Source organism: Callionymus lyra, chromosome 3 (assembly GCF_982586985.1).
Source record: "Callionymus lyra chromosome 3, fCalLyr1.hap1.1, whole genome shotgun sequence".
Classification (NCBI taxonomy): domain Eukaryota; kingdom Metazoa; phylum Chordata; class Actinopteri; order Syngnathiformes; family Callionymidae; genus Callionymus; species Callionymus lyra.
Window position 1 is genome coordinate 20,892,127 of NC_141820.1, and position 23,709 is coordinate 20,915,835.

A 23,709-nucleotide genomic window follows, 5' to 3' on the forward strand; every position below is an offset into this window, starting at 1 on the left:
TACATTTTTGCTCTTAATTTAATAATCAGAAAGCATCATTTAGAAGGTATTTTTAAATCTATTATGTCTGTTTTTCAAATGTCCCTACATTAGCATAGACATGCATGTTAGCCTATAACTCCGAAAAGGAACATATTATTGTGTTCTTCTTTAAAATTTCTTGTCCAAATAAGTTGAAAGATTAAATTGAATTATAAACAATTCAACACATTACAGTGCCTTCATAATTATTTTTCTTTCATACTTCTCATATTATTTTTACTGGGGATATTTATGTAATGTCAAATGTTAATTTTTAAGTCATAATATAAACGTGGACTGATTTGACTCTGCTGTCACTACCTTTGCTTCTGTCAATTTCTCGAGTGAGAAACTGTTTTACTTTTCATGCCACTTTCTTTGTCGCTATAAATTAATGCATGTTCTTCTGGTGGAGTTCCGAAATTCTTCGGGTATTTGCAGCAAATTTGAATTTGTGACTAACAATTAAACCTTGTAATTTGATCTTTTGGACTCTATTTTAAATCCATATGATGAAAACAATAGGACAAACTTGAAGCTTTAGACAAGAACATATAGCCAGAAATGATCCCAATCGAATTAAAAGTTAGTGGTGAGGAAAGCTGACTTAATTATATTGCAAACTTCATGACGTGTCAGTATAGTTGCACAAGCAACTTTGTTTTGTTGGCTCAGTCTCGCCAGAGGTACATTAGTGTCCATCTTTCTCTGATTGTGACTCTGCCAAAACGCGGAATCCAGTGGGAACCTGGTTTTGCTCCATCTGCTGACAGGAACTCTCCTGGTGGAATCTGCATCTGGGTTACCCAGTTCTGGTCCGACGCTCTGCCCCACATCAGCATGGAGAACAGATGATTCAAAATGGCTTCTATAGGTGCAGGCAAAACTTCAACTCTTGGTGAGTCAAACTGAGTTAAACTTTATGAGTTTGGTATTGATACTTAATTTTATTATTTTTTGAGTTTATCATTTTCCAAAACCTTTTTTTCAATCATATTCAACACCTTACTTTGCGTTCGCTAGCACCTGTAAAAAATGGGGTTTATTTATGTTTAATCATAATTACAGTGTTGAAAATGGTTCTTACATCAGGTATACTCTAAATTCCCCTTTTCTCAACACGAGAATAAAAAGAAAAAACCTGTTTCTGAGTTAAATCAATTGAAAAATAAATGGTGAATCAAATGTATAGTATAATTTGAATAAATAATAAGCTCTCTGTTGGGCGTAAGCAAAAAAACAAGACACATACTTTGGCAGCCATCTTTTAATTAACACTTTTTGTTCAGCGGTGGACATTGAGAAAAGCTTTGAACCGAACACCAATCATCATTGGAACACAACACCAATGTTCCTGCAGCAGCTAATTATCGTAACATAAGTCACACAGAACCCAACTTGGAAACTAAAAATATATATTTATCGAAAATACAATTTTTTAAAGGGCTCTAATGACTGAATCGTTCTGTAGGTATTTTTCTTCTTCGGTGTGAGGAACAATGGATATATATATATAAATATATTGTCTCATGTTTCCCTCCTTCCTCACAAAAATATACAACAAATTATTATATTTGAAAAACAAGTTCTCGTATTAAAGTTAATGAAGTAATATAGACAACTTTATTAAAGCATTTCATGTTAAATCTTTAACTGCAATAAACAGTAGATTATACTCACTGGCAGCAGATGGTGCAAATATTACAGCATAGAATTGTATACAGTAGATATTCATTAAGTAAAAAAAGAGTAGTCAATATTTACATACAGCAATGCGTGTTATTTCTTAAATAAACAGCTTATACAAGTGAGAGTTTGGTAAAAAAAATAGATGGCTCTCTCCTTCCATGTTATTAATGCTATGCTAATGCTACATGTCCAACCCAACATCAACAGTGTTTTTAGCACATTTATTTATTTTGAGTTGATTTAAATTTCATAGAAAAGTTTAAGTCTAATGTACTGCATTTAGGCATCACATATAAAATAAGCAATCATTTCCAATTAGATTTACCATGAATTTCAGCCAAAACATTTTCAAGCCACGTTTGTCGATCCTATATTAAAAAATTTTTTCAAACGTTCGTATTACTTCATTTTTAAATCATGTTGAAAATCATGTTGGCCGTTTAACATCCATTGTAGAGGAATTCTGAAAAGAGAAGAGTTTGAATAAATGAACATACTATCCTATGACCACTGCTTAAACCTTCATAGTGTTAAACCCTCTTAAACATTAGATATAACGTAGATATAAATATATTTATATATATATAAGCCCAGATGATGTTTTTTTTTTTAGATTAAGATTTATACGAAGTCATTATGCTTAACCTCTCCAATCACGCTGTCCAGAAGACCTGAATCAGTCCACAAAATTCTTTTGAAAAATAGTAGTAAAATTAAATCTTTTTAAGAACTTGAGCTAGCAGCCTCTAACAATTAGATGCTAAAGTTATTTTACGTTAATCTGATCCTATAAGGCAGACCTGGGTTGAATAAGGCAACATGCAGTTCTATGACTGTAATTACTCTCACTCATGAGGTCATAAAAAAAACCATAAAATTAAAAGTATTTCTCTCATGTCAAAATAAAGAAAGAGATTTGAAAAGAAGTACTTATAAATCCTAGCCATGTAAAGACTCACCTCTGCAGTACTCTGGGTTGAAGTTCTCATAAATGGGATAAAGAGGATTCTCCTGTTCACTGCGATGCTTCCGGGCTCTCAGGACGTCCCGTGCACACTGGTGCAAGAAGGAGTATTGACACTGAAGGACAGGAAGTGTGTGTTACAAAGTTGGTACATTCATGGCTAAACATGCCAAACAAAAAAGAGCAGTTTTTGTTCTCTAGAGTGGATGTAGTTTATTGTGTTGGTCTGTCTCTGAGGTTGAGGAATAAAATCAAGCCTTCAGCTCGGTCTTGAAGTTTATTTGCATCTTACTTGACAAGGTTCTGCCTATTGCTGCATAATTGCTGTGTACGTTGCTCTTACGCTGCACATTTGTACTCCTCAGATGATTGTTTTGACCGTGGTAGGAGTGGGAGACCTTGAGGCTGGGAGTTAACAGGCTGCTGTGCCAATTAAATAGAAGCTACATTGCTTGCTGATAGGGAGTTTAACCATCTGATGTTTTTCTCTCATTTGCATTTTCATTACTTGACATATGTTGTTCTTCCTGTGATATCATAGAAATCCTATTGCATATTACCACACAGACTTTTTATCGAAATCAGGGCTCCAGAGTGCGCCCAAAATTTTGACAGTGCAACTATATTTGAAATTGCGTTCGCACAGTGCGCCAATCAGAAGTTAAGACCTGAGCCTAAGTAATGGCTGCAGAACTAAGCCGTAAACTGAAAATTAACAATCTCCACGCCCCGCTGGCTGACTAGCACCCCCCCCCCCCCCCCCCCCGTGCGTCTAGATTTTTGCTGGTGCTCTTAACTTTTTTGGGGTTAAGAGCACAGTGCTCCTCGGTCAAATAGTTAGTCTGGAGCCCTGTAAATTCATTGTGGAGGCTGAATGTTGGGTCTATGGCCCTCCATTTCATGTCTTTGTTTTTATCAGTTGGGACTCTATATAGAGTTAACCATAGAATATAGTTAAGATAGAACAGATTTCTAAAATAATACGTACAATTTGACAAAAGTGGCCGAAATTCACACTGAAACCACACAAAAATCTATAAAACAACAGTATACATTTAATTTGTCGAAGACATTCAGAAAAAGCTGCTTAAGACCCCGTGTCTGTGGCCCAGACTCCAAAAGAATTGATTATCTTTCCCCCCTGACCAGTTGCAATTGTGACTTCTAGTCTGCTTTTCCTGGAGTCACGTCAATAACGTCAATTTCTCTGTCAACTGTGGTCAATTATTTTTCAGCTTTTAATCTTATATATGGTCACCTAATGCTGTGCATTTTGAATTCAAAAGACGTCCAATTCTCCTTCACACCGTGCCTTCAAATATACAAACTTTTCCTGAAGGATCTTTCACAGGGAGTTTGGTTAAATTTGAATGAAGCATTGATCCAATCATTTTGAACAGTGGGCTTAATCATTTAAAATGTTTTTTATAGTGGTGATTCAAATGTTTTGGTGCTCAAGCGTTTTTAATTGTCTGTGCTTAAGGTGCAAAGTGGAGTTTAAGTGATACAACAAAAGTATCCTATCAAATCTCCTAACCTGCCTATAAACTATCTGATCTACTTTATCAGAGTGTAGTGTCTCAAGTGCAGCTGCGTGACGATACCTCAGTCTGGACCATGTGCTGACGATGTAAACGCAGGTCAAACACACATCCATAAAGGTCAATGGTTCCTTTGGAGTCCATCTGCTGCAAAACTCGGTCTAAAGCAATGAATGTTCCGGTCCGTCCAACACCGGCACTGAAACGAACGAGACGTGTTGAAGCTGGGATCACGTGGATCACTATAGTAAGTGTTACCTGCAGTGCACCACAGTGGCTCCAGTGCTTGGTGATCGGTCCACGTAGTCACGCACTGTTCGGACAAACTGGATGAGAGACTGAGTGCTCTCTGGGACGCCATGGTCCGGCCACACTGTGTAGTGGAAGTGACGCAGCACTCGAGGGTAACCACTGCTCCGCTCCTGTCAGGAGAAATGTTTGTTGTGCAGTTATAATCGAGTTTAATCATGTCCATCTAATAAAAATATAAACAAGTAATTACAGCAGTAATCCTGAACTCTCTGATGGTCCACTCTGGCAGGACAGACTCTGACAGCATCTGAATAACCAGGTCTCCGTAGTAGAGAGGCTCTCTGTCTGCAGGCCAGTACTGATCACACTTGACCTGCCAATCAAAGTTCAAACATTAATGCATTCTGTTTTAAAGAGCGATTTATTTCAACCTAAACCTGATAAGTTCAAGACTCGGCTATTAAAAGGAGACTGTATCAATACTCTTTTCAAGTATAAATAATCAATTTGGTGACATTGCATTATTCTCACCCTAATTGTCTTCATTTTTGATCAAAGACTTCTCAAGTCACATTTTAAAAAGTACCATGTACTGTACATCATAGCTTCATTCAGCTCTTTACAACGTACCGAGGTAAACTCTTGAGAACTGCAAGTTACTCTTAGTATATTTTATCACAAGATACATAATGCTGAGAGACGTTGATGATTTAGAAACGTACCCGACCCTTTTCCACACACTGCGTCACCATGACCACATTGTGGACGCCATGTTCCCACACCATCCTCCAGAAATCGTCCTTGGTGCCCGGCAGTGGGCCTTGAGTGGCGATGTACTCCCTGCGGTAGTTGTGACCCTGTGAAGCAACAGGTCATAAGTGTTGATGTTTCGATTGACACATGAAAGTGTTGATTATTTACAGGCATGTAACTGGCGTTGATGTAGTCAGAGCAGGGGTCGTCCTCGAGGTACGACAGTTTCACTCTCGTGGAGTCATCTGGAAAGAAGACAAGTTACCAGCTGTTGAGAAAAGTACATTGACTGGAACTACTTCTGAGAGAAAAGGAGTGTGAAGCAAGTTCTTCACAGTAGACCTTTGAAGTGACTCATCCTGCTTTCATCAGCAATATTAACTTAATGTGTGACTAACTAATCATAATTTATTAATTATTTGTTTGATCTGATTCGGAAAAGCACTATTTCAGTCCATGTAGAAAATTAACAGTTTTAAAAAGGGAAGTTGCACCAACTCACATGGCAGGATGTTGTTATAGCGATTCTTTCCTCTGTTCTCTGGCAGTCGTGACACCTCCATCGTCTGGTTGCGTCCGACGTCCTTAAGGTCCTTTACAAGTGAGACTTGATTTAAAAATCGGACTAGCCCTTTTTTTTCAACACCACCTACTCCAACTTTTTTCAAAAGCCTTTTTTAACTTCTTAATTTTATTTTGTGAATCAGCCATTGTAAAATGTAGTTTCATTTTTTAAACAAATTCTTAATCTTCTCAATGACAGCAGAGTTGAACTTGCCTCAAACTCTTCAGACAGCAGATAGTTGGAGTCGGCCTGAAGTTTATTCAGATGGCACTCGAAGTGACACACTTTTATTGGACTGAAAGAGGGACACATAATTTTAGATAAATTAAATCTTAGAATTTGTTATATGAGCAGTTTTCTTTTTCCTTACCTCGTGACTCGACGGTTGCTGTGGAAAAAGGAAAAAACATCAGTATTAGGGTGTGACCAAATATCGATAATGTACAGCGATATATTGCCATGTTTTTTTTATAAGATACTATATCTATATTCTAAAAGTACTGTATTGATTTTTTTAAATAAATTGGTGTAAAGTAAATTACTTGATTTTAAATGTACAAATATTCACTTTGTTCATTTTTGAGTTGCAAGAAAACTTCCAACCGCTAGATGGCAGCAGTCATTACATCCTCCGCAGCTAAAGCAATAAGGAAATCATGAAAGATCTGGATGACAGAGGATGAGAGGATACTTTTTCAAGAGTCATGTGAGTGTAAACTCTGCAACACTAGAGTCAAGTACTCGACAATATTACAAATATATTGTTTGCCCTACATTACTTAAATATATCAAATTGATGCCACTGTATCATGACATCGTATCGCCAGATTCTTGCCAATACACACATCTATTACAAATCTATTACTCGAGCTTATGTAGTCTTCGTGCGAAGTACACAGACCATCAATCTGAATTTCAGCTAATTGAGTAATGAACCACACATGCATCATCAGCATCTGTGGTGGTGTAACTCTAAGCACGGAACTGTACTGCTATATTGTAAACAATATATATGTATCGTGACCAGTAAACAACTCTCACCTTCTCACACCCACGTACATTCCTGCAGTAGGCACCTCCTTCCACATACTCATTCTCACGACCGGGTTTTCTCTCACAGCTCTGAGAACATAACATGTCATTGTTGAATTATTACTGACAGATTTCACTCATAAATATATGTTTTTTTGTATTTGATGTTTGTTTATGTTAGTCCACACTTAGAGGTTTCTACGTACACTTTCCTAAGTCTCTGTCGATAAACCAGCAGCGAGATAATGGCCACAGACAAACCGATGAGAAACATCCCAGCACTCAGGCCCTCCACCACACCGGTAAGAGGCTCTGTGATGAGCGGAAAAAAACATATTTAAGTAGCTTGATTTGATGGAATAATGTTTTTGTGAGTCTTACCAGAATGTGTTCTGAGAGGTGCAGACAGAAATGTGTCTGTGAAAAGTGGCTCTGAAAACTCTCTGTGGTTTGCATCAAACAGTTTGGTAAACGCTCGCACACTCAGCCTGTACACAAACAAACATGAGACATTATAAATCAGTGTGAAGCTGCATTTGAAATCTCAACGGGTACAGCTGTCTGCAGGGTGATACAATTGAAGAAAACATGTAATATTTGCCAACATTGGAGTGAACCAGAAGATCACCGGAAGCTTCAAGTGAATACAAATTAAGATTCTTACCTATATGATGTTTTTGGTTTCAAAGGTCCATCACAGAATCCTCCATAGCTGTCCCGTAGGTAAAGGTCGTCGTCATGGTAATGGTCACATGAACCTCCCAGTCGGTCCCCCCCTGCCCCCAGGTTGACCTCCACCACCTTTAGGTTACATTTGTGTGACAGATCAAATGAGTAAGATTCTAAAATAAAGCAGTTTTTGGTGGCTTTATGGATGTTTTTAAGCATCTTCTCAGGATATGTTACCTGCGCTGCCGTGCTGTCTGAGTCTTGTGGGCACCTGCTGGAGAAGTAGGCGGTTTGGTAGGCTCGGACTGAGGAGTTGTGGATGTAGTCACGATATGAAGGCAGTGGGTGGCGCTGCTCTGGCTGCAGAATTTCGCTCGCTTGTAGGTGGAAAATAAAGTCCAACATTAGAAGGCTGGATTAGGGTGGATCGTTCAATGATAATCAACACATGATGATCGTAGAATTAACACAAGGGAGTAGATTAACTCCATGTTTTTACCATCTGATTCAGCTACAACGACAGCAAAGTATCTGACGGCTCCGTTGGCGTCACTGAACCAAGAACAGTTGAAGCGGAACAAGATGGAGGAAGACGTAACCTTAGACGACTTCTCGCTCACACGTGTGGTGAGTGGTGGTACTGGCGGCCCTGAAAAACACAATTGCACATTATAATCAATTTCACTCGTCTCGTCTTGAGATGTGATCTCTTTACATCTTAAAATATGGCATGGTAATGTGAAGGCTGAAACTGTTTAAAAATCGTTTTTATCAGTTGTGTGTTCTAGACCAAACAATATTATACAATCCCCTTATTCTTATTCCGTTTGCAGTCCTGTTGTGTCAGGATGATTTATCGCAGAGAAGACGGGGCCAGAGAAAGAAGAGATAGAAAGTACAATAAGAGCGGAAGTTGGAGGGAAAAGTTATCAATCTTAAACCTTTTTAAAGGTCACAGTGACCTAGAACTGATATCTGTGACATCCTTATATTAAGTAAAATCAGTGAGTGAGTAGCATCGGAACACTGTCTGAAATTATGATGACAAAATTAATTATCTGTTGAGATCATCTCACTTGTTACATACAACAAACAACAAGGATCATAATTTTCTTTTTTTTATTTCAAGTCCCCATGTTATTATTAATATTGGAATAAAACAAGACCTTTATCTTTCTTTAAGGTAAAACTACCTGTTTTATGTCTTGTGCACATTTGTATATTTTGAGTAGTTGCATAATATTTTCCACTCAACGATAAACTTGTATGTTTAAGTTTTGATAGTAAACTAAAGGTAAGAAAGATACAATACTATTATGTTTTTATCAACGATAAAAACAAAACATGTTAATTCAGGTACATTTTTACTAAAAAAAATCTATTTTGATTTAAAAAAAAAAAGTTTTATTTTGTACATTCATTGTTTAAAAAAAAAAACAGTTTAAATTGTGTTTGGTGAACTCACGGTCGATCATGGTCACGGTTGTGTGCGATGCCGGCGGACTCATCTGTCCAGCAGATGACACTCGGACCGTTACAGTGTACTTTCGGTACGCCTCCAGTCGGTCCAGCGTTACCATGGTGATGCCCTCAGCCAGCCTCAGCGCTGAGGTCAACTCTCCATCTCCATGATGCCGACACTCGACCTCGTAAGAGTCAAAGTCAGAGGCAGGTGGAGTCCAGGAGCAGGAGATGGAGGAGGAGGAGACGGGGAAGCAGTGGAGGGACTTCAGCATGGACGGACCTGGCAGTAGAGGAACCATGAGAGATGCAGGTGATAAGTGCAAGAGAATGGATGGAGAAAGTTTCATAAACGGAACGGGTAATGGAAGAAGGTTAACTATTTCCTTTTTTCTTATATATTGAGATTTTAGGGTCAAAAACTTTGTTTTATTTTTATTAAGCCAAGAATGAGTTTTGTGTGTAATTGAGCCCCTCGATAACTTCTTATGGTACATTTATTAACTCATCTATATTTGAGTCTCCAAAAAAACTAAATCTGGGTCACAATCTGCGTATTTATCGATGGCGCTCCCTCCTTATAATCCCTGCTGCCAAACGAAATGAAAAATGAGTGGTTAGATTTGATCCAAAGACGCCCTCTGCTGGTAGATTCAAGTAATGCATAATTATTTACTTAAAGAGATTAACTTTACTTTAATAATCATGAACATTTCGAATTTTATTTTAAATGTATGCTTGTTAATTATTTCACTCATTCTGTGCTAAAATGCAATCATTATCTTTGTTTCTCTTGAACAACCGATCATGTGATCTACTAGAGAAGTTTCACCTACTTGTTCTGACACTCTTGTACACCGGCTTACTCCAGACCGTGACCTTTCCCCCCAGCTCGCCCCCACTGAGGGTCGTGAGGCTGAAATTGTACTGTCTTCCTGGAAACATTCCACCAACAACCCGACTGGTCAAGTGTGACTGAGTGACCAACAGGTGGTCCGGAGGTGTCCACCTCAGGCTGAAGTTGTCGTAGTCTCCGGAAACGGGACCGACCCAGGACAGCTCTATGGTGCTGTTCGACAGGCCTTGCTTGACCGACAAGTTGGTGGGTGGCTCAGGAGCTGTTGGGTCAATAGTCTGTGTTTTAAAAAAAATAAGTCCATGAACGTTAAAATTCTCTGTTAGTCTTACTTGTGCGTCCGAAGACTGACAAGGTGTTGGTTAGATCTCCACTGTGAGTGACCACCTCTGCACGATACAGTCGGCCCGGAGTGAGGCCCGTGAACATGTGACTCTTGTGCTCGGCGCCCAACATCTGTGTTCCCAGAGTAGCTCCAGACATGTCAAAAAGGTTGGCCTTGAACAGAATATGATATCAAATGAAAATGACATACTGTTTTCTGTTAGATTGAGACTAAACGGATGCAAATGTTGTTAAACAAGTTATTATATTGTATGAATAAATAAGAGACAAATTACATCAAGAAAGCGAGACATGAAAAACAAATGGGTTGAAAGTTGAAAACCCCTTCAATTGCATATACTGTCAAGGAGCTTCCTTCACTTAATGAATCCCCATTATACCTCAAACACATTACACCATCAATTTGATGTATAGAAAATATGAATGAACAACCCTAAAAAGTAACAATCTCTCCCTTCTACCATTATCAATAGTTCCTGAAAGATGTCGATTTAATTTGAGACGGTTCATAATGAATTCACCTGGTAGCTGCTCCAGCTTCCTTCACCGTTCTGCCAACTGACCGTCAGTCTGTCTGTGTGACCAGAACTCAGGACCCGGAGTGATGTCACCGGGGATGGAACTGAAGATAAAAGATTTATTGCCACTATTCAAGAAACAAAAGTGAATAGCAGACACTTTTCTAAATAGAACTACTGACCTGTTCTGGCCAGGATGGAAGAGTCGCTGCTCATCCCTCTGCTCCAGCTCACCACCTGAAGTTTGTACAGACTTCCTGCTCTCAGACCGGTGAACACACACTGGTCCATTGATGGACCAACCTTCTGCAGGTCCACCAGATTCTGCAGCCCCAACTGCAGCAACACGAGACGGTTGAGAAACATGAATCCACAATAAACCAAGAGGTTTCAAACCTGCTGATGGTGCTCTCTGCCGCCGCCCTGCTGGTGATCGACCTCAACCACGCTGAAGAGTGACAGGTCATAGATGTCCACTTCACCATCAGAGGGATGCCAGGAGAAGGCCAGAAACGAACAGTTGGATGATGTCATCGTTAGGTTGCTGACCGCAGCAGGACCTGTCGTGTAAGTGCAATGAAAACATTGTAATCAAAATGTTTTTTAATTTATATTTATAAAAAAAAAAAGGTTTTCTCTGTAAGTGAATGAAATATCCCTAAATCTTTCAACACAAAAAGGCAGGAGAAACTTTGAAATATCGTTCAAACGGATGACTCACGTGTCTGACCCTCTGCCGTGGCTTCTGCTGACATGACCCCTCCACTCACGGTCACCACACTGATGTGGTACCACTTCCCCGACACCAGGCCCTCCAGCTTCTGGCTGTGTTCCTCTGCCGCCACAGTGCGGTTGCCCTCCACCGCCCCTTTCTCATCGGTCAACAGAAGACGGTAGCCGTCGTACAAGCCCCGCGGCCTCTCCCAGGTGATGGTCAGACTGTGCGTGGTGTGGTCATTGTCCGCCTGCAGGGCCGTGACGCGAGCCGGTGCTGGAACCATTAAACAACCGTCAATCATGTTTTTTAAAAACCCTGTCATCTTGATCGTTTCTCACCTGTCCGACCAGTCGCCCAGTGACTGTTTGACAGCTGCCCACTCACGGACTGGACCGTCACTTTGTAGGCCTGACCTGGGATCAGATCCAGGAAGTCCAGGGAGGAGATGAGTTTGGGGACGTAAGGGGACTCAACGACTTTACCATCCTGACACAGAGAAGACATGTTGGAAAACACTAACGATAAAAGATAAAACCAACTAATACCAAAATATTTCTTTTTTAATTTCCAGATTTTGAAGAAAGACATGAAGATTACTGTTGCATCTTTCACAAATTGAATAGGTTGGAGAAACATCTGGGCACGATGCAATAATGACACTTTCATCGAAGTATATCATTGACGTCAGAACGTTGAATGATTCATTTCAAATTGAAACTTGAATTTTCTTTATTGAAAAGTTGTCTTTTTTTAAGCCTTATTATTACCTTTCTATTTTAATAATTGAAACAAATTATTTGTATAGTGAAAGGTTACATTTGCTTTTTTAATTAATAATTAAATAAAATATTAATAATTTGTACACATGGAGTTTGATATTCTAGCCTATTTTAGACTAGATATTCTAAATTCAATATAAAAATGTTTCTTGATTGAACATTCAGCCAATCATGGTGGCTACACATCAAATACAGAGATATTTAAAAATGTATCTTTGAATTATAGGAATTTGAAGATCAAACTATGTGTAATATAAAAATAATTTAATTAATTCATTATATAATTAATAAAAATATTTAGAAAGTTGTTTTACACAAATAAAAATTAAGGAATCTTGATTACATTTTTTGGAACATTCACAACATTTCAACATACACATTATTGAATTTTATTATTTTTAAAATCAATGTAATGCTTTAAAAAAAAAATCAACATTTTCATTATTAAATGAAACCATTCAATATCCTGATGGCGCTGATATACTGCCATAAAGTATTCGAGGAATGATTGTCAAGTTGCACTTACAGGTCCTGACAAGGAGATGATGTAAGTGTCCAGGTCTCCGTCTGCAGGTGTCCAGGTCACCATCAGTCCTCCGAGGACTTTTGAGTGAGGAGTGAGGTGAAGGTTCCGGATGGTGCTTGGCACTGGTTCAGAAAACTTGGCGTGAGAATTAAGAACGGAAGAACAGAAAAAGAATGTCGGGAGTAATACCTGTCCGTCCCTGAATGAACTGGGCTCTCTGGTTCTGCCCACTGAAAGTGGACACCACGATCTTATAGAGCCGGCCCGAGGTCAAGGAGGTCAGCTGATGCCTTTGAACTTTATTGTCGAGAACGACGGGAGGGAAAACCCGAGTGTCGTTGAAGAGCAGCGTCACCTGTGGAATGTAGTTTAGTTACAGGACTTTCTATTAAAATCTCTCATCGTCACTGACCTCGTAATGGTCCACGTCCCCCGCAGCCGGGCTCCAGGTGATGGTCAAGTCACCAGTCCCTGCATCGCTCAGCGTTAGATTGCTCACTGCGGCCGGAACTGAACGCAGAATAGATGTCAGAAGGTCCCATCAATCGTGATCTAAACCACTAAACACTCACACGTGCGTCCGTCTGTGGAGGCGCTGCTCATGTAGCTGCCGCTCCAGGTCTCCACGGTGACGGTGTAAAGTCTCCCCGGGGTCAAGGAGGAGAAGACACACTCGTTGTGTGCCGCGGAGACGGTCTTGTTCTGTAAGACGCTGTTGTTGTAGCTGATCAGAACCACGTAGCGGTCCAGATCTCCGGCCGCATGACGCCAGTAAACCTGGCAACAGCACAGGTGATTTAAAAACTACAGCGAGAACTTTAGTTTGGCATCCATGTTTGTTAGGGTACCAGACTCACCTTGAGGAAGTACTCCATCGCAGTGTGAGAGGCGGTTGGGTTTTGCACACTGGTTGGTTCTTTAAGATAAAATCAATAATCAGATTTGAAATTGTTGGATTAAGTCTGATGGATAATTTTGTTAGAAAAACCTACGTGTTCTTTCTTGGACAATGGTTGCGTTCTCAAGCCCGCCACTCCTGGTTGCTATGACAACAGAGTACAGCCGCCCAGGAGTCAGCGAGGAGAAGGAGCACTCGGGTGGCGAAGCTCTCGACACGACTAACGTGTGGATGGTTCGTTTCTTGTCCAGAAGTCGCACCAGGTAGTTGTCCAACACGCCCTCTGCAGGCAGCCACGACACCTGCAGGGCGTCCGACTTGCCACCATTAGCGACCGTCACCTCGGTGACTGAGGCTGGCACTGGGAAGACAACATGTTATGATGATCTTCAATTGTATTCCATAACACGTGCCAAAATGAATTCTTGTGATTATTGTTTGCCACTTTCATCAAGTTCAAAACTTTAACCTTGACCCCACCAGGGTCCTCTTGAGTACACACAAACACACCAAGTCCCTCTGAAAATAAACTGAGTGGTGGGAACACAATGGTGGGTCTAGGCAGGAAGGCGTGTGTGCAGGAAGCTGGAGGGTGTGTCTGCGTGTGTGTTGGTGTAAATGTGTGTATGTATGAATGTGTACATGGAACATTCCAGACCTTTTTTTTTTTTACATTTTGCCTATTGTTCTAAAAAACCTTCTGATGCTATCGCACTCCACGCTCATTTGACCACCGTTGTTTTTGGGACTATTAAGACAAAAACACTCTTATCACTAATGCTCACGAAAGCAAACCAAGTTCAAACAATGACAATCATGTCATGTTACTACAGCCAAGTTTATAGTCATTTTAAATTCACTGTCAAATATATATTTTTATTTTATTTGTCTGTGGATGAAACAATCAATAATTGCCAAATGTGTTGTTTCATCAGCCGGCACACAAAGAGTGGAAGTAGCAAGTGTGGGAAAGTTTCTCAACACAATAAGGCTGAAGTTATGGATAATAAACAAAATTGCAAAATAAATTAAGATTCTATTGTTCGAAAAGGAAGTACAGATCCTTCTTTTACAAATAATAAACCACTGAAAATTATGATTCAAAAGCAGCAGCAGATTTATAGATAAAAAAAAGAAAAAAAAAGAGGTTTTAACCGACTCACCAGTTCGTCTCTTAATACTGCTGCTTTTTGACTGAAGGACTCCACTGACAGTGACCGCTTGCAGCCTGTAGAGGGCGCCAGGGGTCAAACCCGTGAGCACCAGCGAAGAAGAGTTGGCTGCGGAGCTCAAATTGTGAACCACAATACTGCAAGAGAGAATATTTAGATTTAAAGAGTGTTTTCTAAAAAGGCTGTGTGATGTAAATATAAAGTTAACTTCTTGTTTTTCTTTTCAAGGAAAGAATCTCATTCGCTTGTGAAATCTTACGAGTCTCGCAGCAGAGTAAATGTGTACGAGTCCACATCTCCAAGTGGTTTTTCCCATGATGCCTCCAGACTGTCAACTCCAGAGCTGCGCAGAGTGAGGGTGCGAATCTCCATAGGAACTGTTATAAAGAAGGTTTCGGTTCATTATCTGAAAAGTTAAAAAAAAAAAAAAGTAGCTCATCCACTCACCTGTTCTTCCTTCAACGTCCACAGATGCATTCAGATTCCAGCTTCTGGTCGTCACGGTGATGATGTAGCGCCTCCCAGGGGTGAGAACGTTGAACGTGCACTCTCTCATGTTCGGCTCCACCTGCCTGGTGTCCAGCGTGACGTTATCTACGACACAACGTTCAAATGAAGTGATGATCGCTTCAGCGTGTTCGGAGTCGGGTCAGTGGTTACCGTGGGCGAGGGTGAGAAAGTAGCTGTGGCGTGACCCGGGGGCGTGGCTCCACATGGCGCTGAGCGAGGTCTCGTCCGAATGTCTTATGTGGAGGTCAGACACGGGTGCGGGGGCTGCAACGAAAGGCACATAATAAATCCATATAACACGTAATCAATAGTTTTGGTTGTTTTTTTTTACAACTTTAAAGACAAACAAAGGACATTTATTTAGTGTCTAACAGTACTAGCTTCAGTCATTTTAAGTCAAATGTAAAATGCATCTTACACTGTTTCACTGTAAAATTATGAAATAATCTCTTTAATCTCTCCTTTAATTAGAATAGGATATATTCAGGCAGGCTTTGCAATGGTTTTATTGCAGGGCTGTTTTCAACTAAAATATAAATATATCTTTGAAACCACTTACAAAACTACAAATCGAAATTTCTCTCCATGGTCCTCAATTGTCTTTGTTGCCCCAATGTTTACTCTCCTCCCTTCTATCACGTTGCCTTCCTCTCCCTTTTCTCCATCATTCTGTCTACCCCCCTCTTAGCTAGTCACAGCAGGAGTCCATCAACACTGAGTCTGGTTCTGCTCTAGGTTTCTGCTTCTTAAATAAATGGATTTGAATTGAAAAAAATAACAACTTCTGAATGATTCAGAAGAATCATAAAGCTAGTCCTCATTCAAATTGAATCTCAATAGCCAACGCTACCTATAATTGGTCAAAACAAATTTAAATAATAATGTTAAACGTTTGAGCCGCAAAGAATAGATTTGAGTAAGTGCTTGACAGCATCAGACATAGATTATGTAATTTATTTATTCATATTTTACCAGTCGAGCCTTCGCAGCTGCTCTCCACCATCGATCGACTCTCCACCCTCAGCGTTGCTTTGTACATCTTCCCAGGAAGCAGTCTACTCCCCGAGATCGTATAATGTTCAGACTCTTTCGGCAGAGTCGTACTCTCCACCGTCAGAGGTCCGTCATACAGGTCGAGCCTGTAGCTCTCCCAGTGCCCTGCAGGGGGCGACCAGGACAGGTGTAGGCCCCCAGATGAGGAGGGCACTAGGGAAAGGTTGGATGCAGGCACCGGAGCTAAACAACAGATTTACAGTAAGAAACAAGGATGATGGGAAAACAGAGTGTTGTCTTACCTGTGTGAGGCGTGACCTGTGATTGGTTGGTGAGTTGACCAGATTGTGAGGATACTGTGACCAGATAGTCCGACCCCGGCGTGAGGTCTTCGATGGTTACGTCAGTTGAGTTCGCGGGCAGAATTGTGTGCCACGCTCTCGTACCGTTGTACAAGAGGTCAACCATCAGTAGATCCAGGTCCCCTTCAGGTCGTTGCCATGACAACCACATGTTGGTGCCATTGTTGGAGGCTGTGAGGTTGGCGACGGTGGACGGAGCTGGAGACGAACATTTGTGAGGTGAAGACATTTGACGTATTTTACATGTGTATTGATCGTTCCTGACCTGTCCGGACAGCGACGGTGCTGCTGCTCTGCAAACCTCCGGCCTCCGTCACAAGAGTAACATTGTAACGTCGTCCTGGAGTCAGTGTCGTGAGCGTGTGTTGCACCGCCGTGCTCTCCAGGGTCTCGTTCATCAGAACACCTGCTCGAAGTGAGTCAATCAATCATCTGACATCACCCCCCCCCCCCCGTCACAGTGAGCAGGCGAATCATCACCTTTCTGATCCGGACCGTCATCAAACTCCCACAGCTGGAGCCAGAACCGCTCTGTCCTGCCGGGCCCAGCCTGCCAGGTGAGGTCCAGACTGCTGCTGCTCCTGGAGCTCACGGTCAGACCCAGCACCGCTGACGGACCTGACACACAAAGCAGAGTCTCACCACACTTCCTTCAGTGCTAGTGCAAGTTATCCAGACCTGCTGGAGGATTGCTGCCATCCGGCCATAGGAATGACTCTATCCTTTAAATAATAACCTTGATATGGTGACCTAAAGTAATGCAAGTTATTAAGATAAGATAAAGAACATTTTAGATATCTAACATCCCTGCATCCCCCATAAGGGAATACGTGTTAGACAATTAAATGAAATAATAAAACAATTACATAGAGACTTACAATAAGAGTAAAACTTGAGTTGAAGTAAAAGAACGCACAGACAATTCAGACCAAGCCTCCCAAGACTGACAATATTGCAATCAGACCCTCCCTGTCACAGACATTTCCGTAACTATTAAAAAAAATCTTCAGCCAATAACAAACTGTTGGAAAGATTTTGGCCCCTTGTGTGATTGAGTTTTACACGTGAGGTCTGAATCTACCAAAATTGTATTCAGACAATTCTCATTCAAATAAAGGAAACATAATAACTTAAGTCAGGCTCATCGGTCACCAACAGGAAGATGAAACATCCTGAACAGTGGGGCTGTTCCTTTAAAGTGATTTATCTGTTGTCGACATGAGTTTATGTCAGGCAGGAAGTGGAATCCGCCAGCTCGACCTGTGGCCTTCTCTTCAAAGTGAGCGCTCAGCCGGAGGTCGTTTGAAACTCGCACGCAACAGCCGACCATGTGAGCAAAAATTCCTCTAATGCAGATTTAAAAGGTTTTAATATTATCAGGTCATAACAGTCATCTTTAACTCTGATGATGATAGTTTCATCAGTTTCTTATATGGAAGAATAAGAACAAATAACTGTGAATATGAACAGCATGGGAATCAAGAATAAACAACAGAAATAAGTGTCAAAGTTTCAATGAAATTTAAATTCAATATTTTAACTTAATTTGTTGACTTTGATATTGATTTCACCAAGACAGGTCGAGAGGCATAATCCAGAGGTAAATGTAGAATTATTACCAATATTTTAAATTTTATCGACTACTGTTTGAATGAAATGTGGAAATAAACGCAGAAGTGGAAAATGGAAACATGTTTTCTCATTTAAATGTTTTTCCATTTGTTTTCTCACAATAAATATGGAAGTGAATACAGTAAAATCAACTGAAATAAAATAAGAAATCGAAATTAATTACTGTATCAAATAAACGTGGAAATAAAAATATCCTTTATTTATTTATTTGTTTTTTAAATTACAGCTGACCCATATTCTCACGACCAAAGACGGTTAGTACGACACATAATGGTCCAAAGATGACAAACAAACCTGATCGTCATCTATGATTATAATCATTTGAACTTGTTATTTTAACACCTGAACTTCTGCACTGTCTAGGATTGAAACATCCCACACTGGAGAGTAACTCAGAAATAATGAAGATGGTGAGTATTCTTCTAAGAAATATTACTGCCAAAGATGCTCCAACTATGCTCCGGCATTGAAACCTTTTAAAACCCGGAATATACATGTGGCCCCGTCAAGTCATTTCATGTGGCCCCCTGGATGGTTGGCTCAAATTAAAGTAGAATAATGTTCATGGTGACCTGTAAAGATGCACCTGTTTAAAGGTAACATAAGGAACATAGATTACTGATGTCGAAAGTTATTCAGAGATACTAGACACACAAGAATAATGTTGAAGGAAAGGAATTTTAGCAACACTAAGATAATTAAGAGATATTGAGCCTCCAAGACCAAAACATTATATCCCAAATAATGCCAGTGTACTTGTATTTCTGGAAGTCAGGGAGGTTGTTCACCCTGACACGTAGACAATGCAGAGGATACCACAAACACATTTGTTTTTTTGGATAGACGCATAGTCAGTTTCTAAAGATGTGAAACTTCACGTCGTCTCACCACATATTGTAACCGGAAATGTCTCTCTGACTGACATGATCGTGTTTCCTCTGTTCAACAAACATATTCTTTGTTGACAGATGTTCACACTCTTAGAACAGTGTAGCGAAGACGTAGATAAACATCTCTCACGGGCCATTGTACTTCTGTGTTTCTTCTAGGAAACACTTTTATAAATAAAGTTTCTTTAACAGCACCTCAAAACCACCTTTTTATTTTAAGTCTTTGACGTTTTTTAAGCTTCTATGTGAGACATTTGCAAATACATGTATAAATGTGTTTGATTTTTTTTTTACATAAATGTCTGACATAGCAATATTTTTTAATAGTGTAAGTAATGAAAGTTTGTTTTTCATATTTAGATGATCAAAGATCAGAAAACACGTGTTAAAAAAGGAAACTTAAACTTAAGTTAAGACAAACTATTAAAATATTTAGTAAGAAAAATATAATTATTTAATATAAAAATATAAATTATGGTTTATAAGAGTATATAAGTATATAACATTTGGAATGTTAAGGTTATAAAAGGTAAGAAAAAATTATTTGAGCATGTTTGCGAATAAGTTTAAAAATTTGAGAAACAAGTAGCTATCATAGTAATAAATAATTCAAAATAGTAGATAAGAGGCATTCAATTATATTTAATCTTAATTGAATTTTCAGATCTCCTATATTTTTTATCCTTTTCCTTTCTTTAATTTTACTTAGAGTGGAGATTATGGCGACAACAACTGTAATCCATGGAAAAAAAGGTTTCTTCAATCTCTCACAATCACATCCATCCTTGTACCCCATCTCTATTAGGAATGATCAATGACTTCATTCCACTGCTGCTCAACTTAGGGAATGTTTGAAATTCTCGCCCTACAAGGCTAGAGTGGAGACAGATGTACGTCCCTGCAGCAGCAGCAGCAGTACCTGGCCGCACTCGAGCGGACCCTCCCAGGCCAACAAAAGGAACAATGGAGACAGGAAATGTCTAAACCCTGAGCTCTGGAAATACAGACTCCAACTTCTGTTCTGGACGCCGCGGCACTTTTACTGCTCTATCAGCGGCTCTCAGCGGGTCGCCGGTTCCTGAAGCTAATCACGGGCCAGCACCAGGGGAGGGCCGACGTGACACGAAGCCCCGCACTGGCCCTGCACAACAACAAGGTCAAGTTGGGTTCTTCAGATTCAAAGCGGAGACGCCACTGATGGAAACAATTCAACGTCTGATTCGACTTCTGGTGATTGAAGAGTCACACAAACAACCCTTCATGTTTTCTTCACCTCAAATATACCTTCCATGCATACATTCCATATTTTTTGACATAACAAATTTAGTTTTTTAATAGAAACATCATTATTTCAGCAAAAACTTTCTCTTTGTAATATAGACTATTTATTTATTTATGCAGCTGATTTGGTGTCGTACTCACGGGTGTGAAGGGTGATGTTTGCCGTCCGGTTGTCGCTGCGAGACAGAATCTGCAGCTGATACACCGTCCCAGGCTCCAGGTGATCCAACACACAGTGAAACACGTGTCTTGTAAGTTGCTTTCCTGCATCTCCTCCATCCAGCTGGTTGTTTCCCAAATACGTTCCTTCAGTGTTTAAATCTTTTTTCACGCTATCCAGTCCCGTGATCTCGTTCGTCTCCGTCTCTTCGTTCTCATCGCTGCGCCTCTTACACTCCACTTCTGACTCCACGTCGGCCGAGGAAACCGTGAACGAGCAGTTCGGTTCAGTCGTGGTCAGCGTCGCAGACACAGAGTCCAGACTGGACGTGTGTTCGGACACAGCGATGCTACAGGTGTCGTCTGTCGCAGCCGATCTGCTCAGATCCTGGGAGACAATAAATGTTTGGAGAAATGAGTTTAACCTCATTGTAGATAACAATGAGAACAAAAGTTGACTCGAAAATACTTCATTTTAAAGTGAAGTTGTGGAACAAGAAGCTAGTAATGTAGCAACTAGCATGTTTACCTTTATTGATTTTTGCATATGCTAACTATTTGACAATAGTTTATGAAATTAATAGAAATTCCTATGATATTGAAATTAGACTGAACATCCTATCAGAAGAGTCAGGTGACTTTGAACCCTCTGTCATTGTTATCTTTACCAGTACGCAGAATTATCTTTGAAGATCAGTTGTTGCTAGCATTAACAACACTTTTGTGCTAATGGATTCAAACCTCAGTAAGATAAAACAAGCGTTTCGCTAATAGCCTTTAAAGTTTTCTTGTCATGAGTTAAATGATGATGATATACTACAAATGAAACATGCTGAACAAAACTAAGTAACACAGGTTTATTTTTTACTGCAATTTATGTTTCACTTTTCTTGATCATCTTATTTCAATCAATCTCTTTACTACTAGTAAAGGTTAAGAATAAGGTATATACTTGTTAATATTGATAAACAGATATATGTAAAAATAAATGGAAATATGTTTCGTTTTTTTATTACAAACATATATTTTTTACAATTTAAATGAATAGTGCCTCTAGAATAGTTGTCAATTTAGCGTTTAAAAGGTGGACTTGAACTGATTAAAAACACATTTTCAACTATTTCTCAAGTTACAACTCAATGTCAATAATGCAACTATTAAGACAAAACAGCAAATGTAAATAAATGTAACTTCATATCAGGGGTCACCAGCCGTGTTATTCTTTTGTTCCACACTTCTTAAATGACTGAATAAATATTATTATTTATGATAAATAACATGCCTCTAATAAACTGTACATCACATTCATACTATACATCATTCTTCAAAAGTCACCAAAGGGGCATCAAGAAAGGAAAAAACAATCAAAAATTATAAAATGATTTCAGGTAAACAATTTCATTAAAGTTCTACATTTCTGTTTATCATCCTCAGTGACGAGCTGAAACGCTGCACGTCCTTAACATTCATCCACACTTTAGTTATTGTTTGTCCTGCTTTAATTTTATGTTGGTTTTTATCATTCAGTTATTATTCATTTGCATCTTATTAATGCTATTTTGAAATGACAAAACTACTATTTATTACCTGGAACTGACCTATTCTGTATTAAAAGAGGAAAAGTATCAGCAAAGACGAACTCTAATTTGAACTTGTGTTGTGTTTAATGCTCGTTCATGTGTAACGTCACAAACACCAGTAACAACGATTGAGCTTTGCAGTCTTATTCACCAAATATTTAAGATGTAAATGATGATATCGTCCATCACCAACTGTCCAATACTTCCCCAGAGCAACATATTCTCTATTTTTTGTAACATCCAGACTTTTAAGTTAAGTTTTTTTAAAGTAGAAAAACAGCTTCTTAAAAAAAATTAAATGACAAGAGATATAGCTACAAAAAATGCTTGTGTATCAAAAGAATCAAACTTTTTAGATACTTTTTTTTCTTCAGAAATTGATTTACTGAAAATAAGTCCTAATCTGCTGGTTAAAGATTTCATGAGGAACAGGAACATGGAAAAGACCTTAACCTTGGATTCATTAAAAAACGACTCACCTGCAGGAGCAGCAGCCCGATGAACCAAAGAAAACCTTTTACTTGACATTTCTGCATTGTGTCGGTGCTGCCAGTCGTCACAGGGACCCAGCACCACCATAATCCAGACCGAAGTTAGTGAGCAGAGGAAACGTCCCGCCTGCTGCGTCTCCTTCAGCGTTGGGGAGAGAAAACAGCTGGAAAGCGTCAAATCTGAAGTCACAGAATTCCTCAGTTAACGGTTCTGTGTCTCGTCTCTCGTGTCCCTGGCTTCACTGCCGCCTGTCTCCCTTCCTGCCTGTCGAGCTGTCTTGCTCTCACTTCCTCTATTGAGCTGCAGCTCTGAGTCACTGAAGGGACCAACCGCTGGCTGGATGGATATAAATAGAGGGACAGTAGCTGCTCTCGTCATTTATAAATAGATAAATGGTTACAGTTATCCATTGATTTTACTCAAGTTGGAGCCAATAGCTTCTTATTCAACAATGACTTCAGGAAAGAAATCAGGGAACTTACAGCACATGTGAGGACTGGGAAAGGGATGGAAATACTAGTTTCCCACTGGTTCTGAAAAACTCTTACAAGGGATTCAATTCATGAATTTAAAAAACAAGGCCTTAATTGACATTTAGATGTTATGTTTTCAAAAGTCTGATTGAAAAAAAAATGTCAATCACAATAGCAGAACTAGGACTTTCACAGTTGTTGCAGATCTCGTTCAAACCGGTTCCTGGGGTTTATTTGGGGAAACATGTAAAACTTAAATTCATTGAGAATTACACATTTCTTTTCATGGCTGAAATACATTTTAATTAAAATCGGCACGATGAGATTCAAGGAAAGTTTAAAAACTGACGTTTATTATATGTTAAAATAAACATTTGGATAAAACTTTCCCTAAACCTATGTTCCTTTGGTTGATTGTCAAGTTAGCATTAAATTTAATTTCAAATGGTATTAAAAAAAAGTCTTTAATGTAACATTATGACGTAATAACGGTCTTCACTCCTCCTCCAGCTGTAATCTATAATGTTTATACAACGAGTCCCTTGGAGGTGGAGACTTCTGGGATTGATTGAACCTTG

At 39.5% G+C, this 23,709-nt stretch overlaps 1 protein-coding gene across 1 annotated transcript; it reads right to left on the reverse strand.

Moving 5' to 3' along the window:
- Positions 1-1,272: 1,272 nt before the first annotated feature.
- On the reverse strand, positions 1,273-22,974 carry ptprb (protein tyrosine phosphatase receptor type b). The gene is made up of 40 exons (XM_087786953.1): positions 22,646-22,974; positions 20,569-20,974; positions 17,105-17,242; positions 16,890-17,030; positions 16,565-16,822; positions 16,242-16,505; positions 15,420-15,533; positions 15,207-15,353; positions 15,019-15,136; positions 14,751-14,896; positions 13,682-13,948; positions 13,547-13,605; positions 13,262-13,466; positions 13,102-13,199; positions 12,879-13,044; positions 12,690-12,811; positions 11,723-11,870; positions 11,388-11,657; positions 11,063-11,226; positions 10,849-11,002; positions 10,670-10,770; positions 10,136-10,301; positions 9,784-10,065; positions 8,952-9,230; positions 7,986-8,135; positions 7,724-7,863; positions 7,482-7,618; positions 7,199-7,305; positions 7,024-7,129; positions 6,827-6,907; positions 6,156-6,173; positions 5,999-6,080; positions 5,723-5,813; positions 5,389-5,465; positions 5,190-5,324; positions 4,718-4,840; positions 4,474-4,637; positions 4,279-4,414; positions 2,670-2,790; positions 1,273-2,173 (listed from the first exon to the last, which is right to left on the reverse strand). Exons 1-40 carry the CDS (start codon positions 22,700-22,702, stop codon positions 2,151-2,153), a joined length of 5,961 nt encoding a protein of 1,986 aa, XP_087643079.1. The 5' UTR covers positions 22,703-22,974; the 3' UTR covers positions 1,273-2,150.
- Between the last annotated feature and the right edge of the window lie 735 nt (positions 22,975-23,709).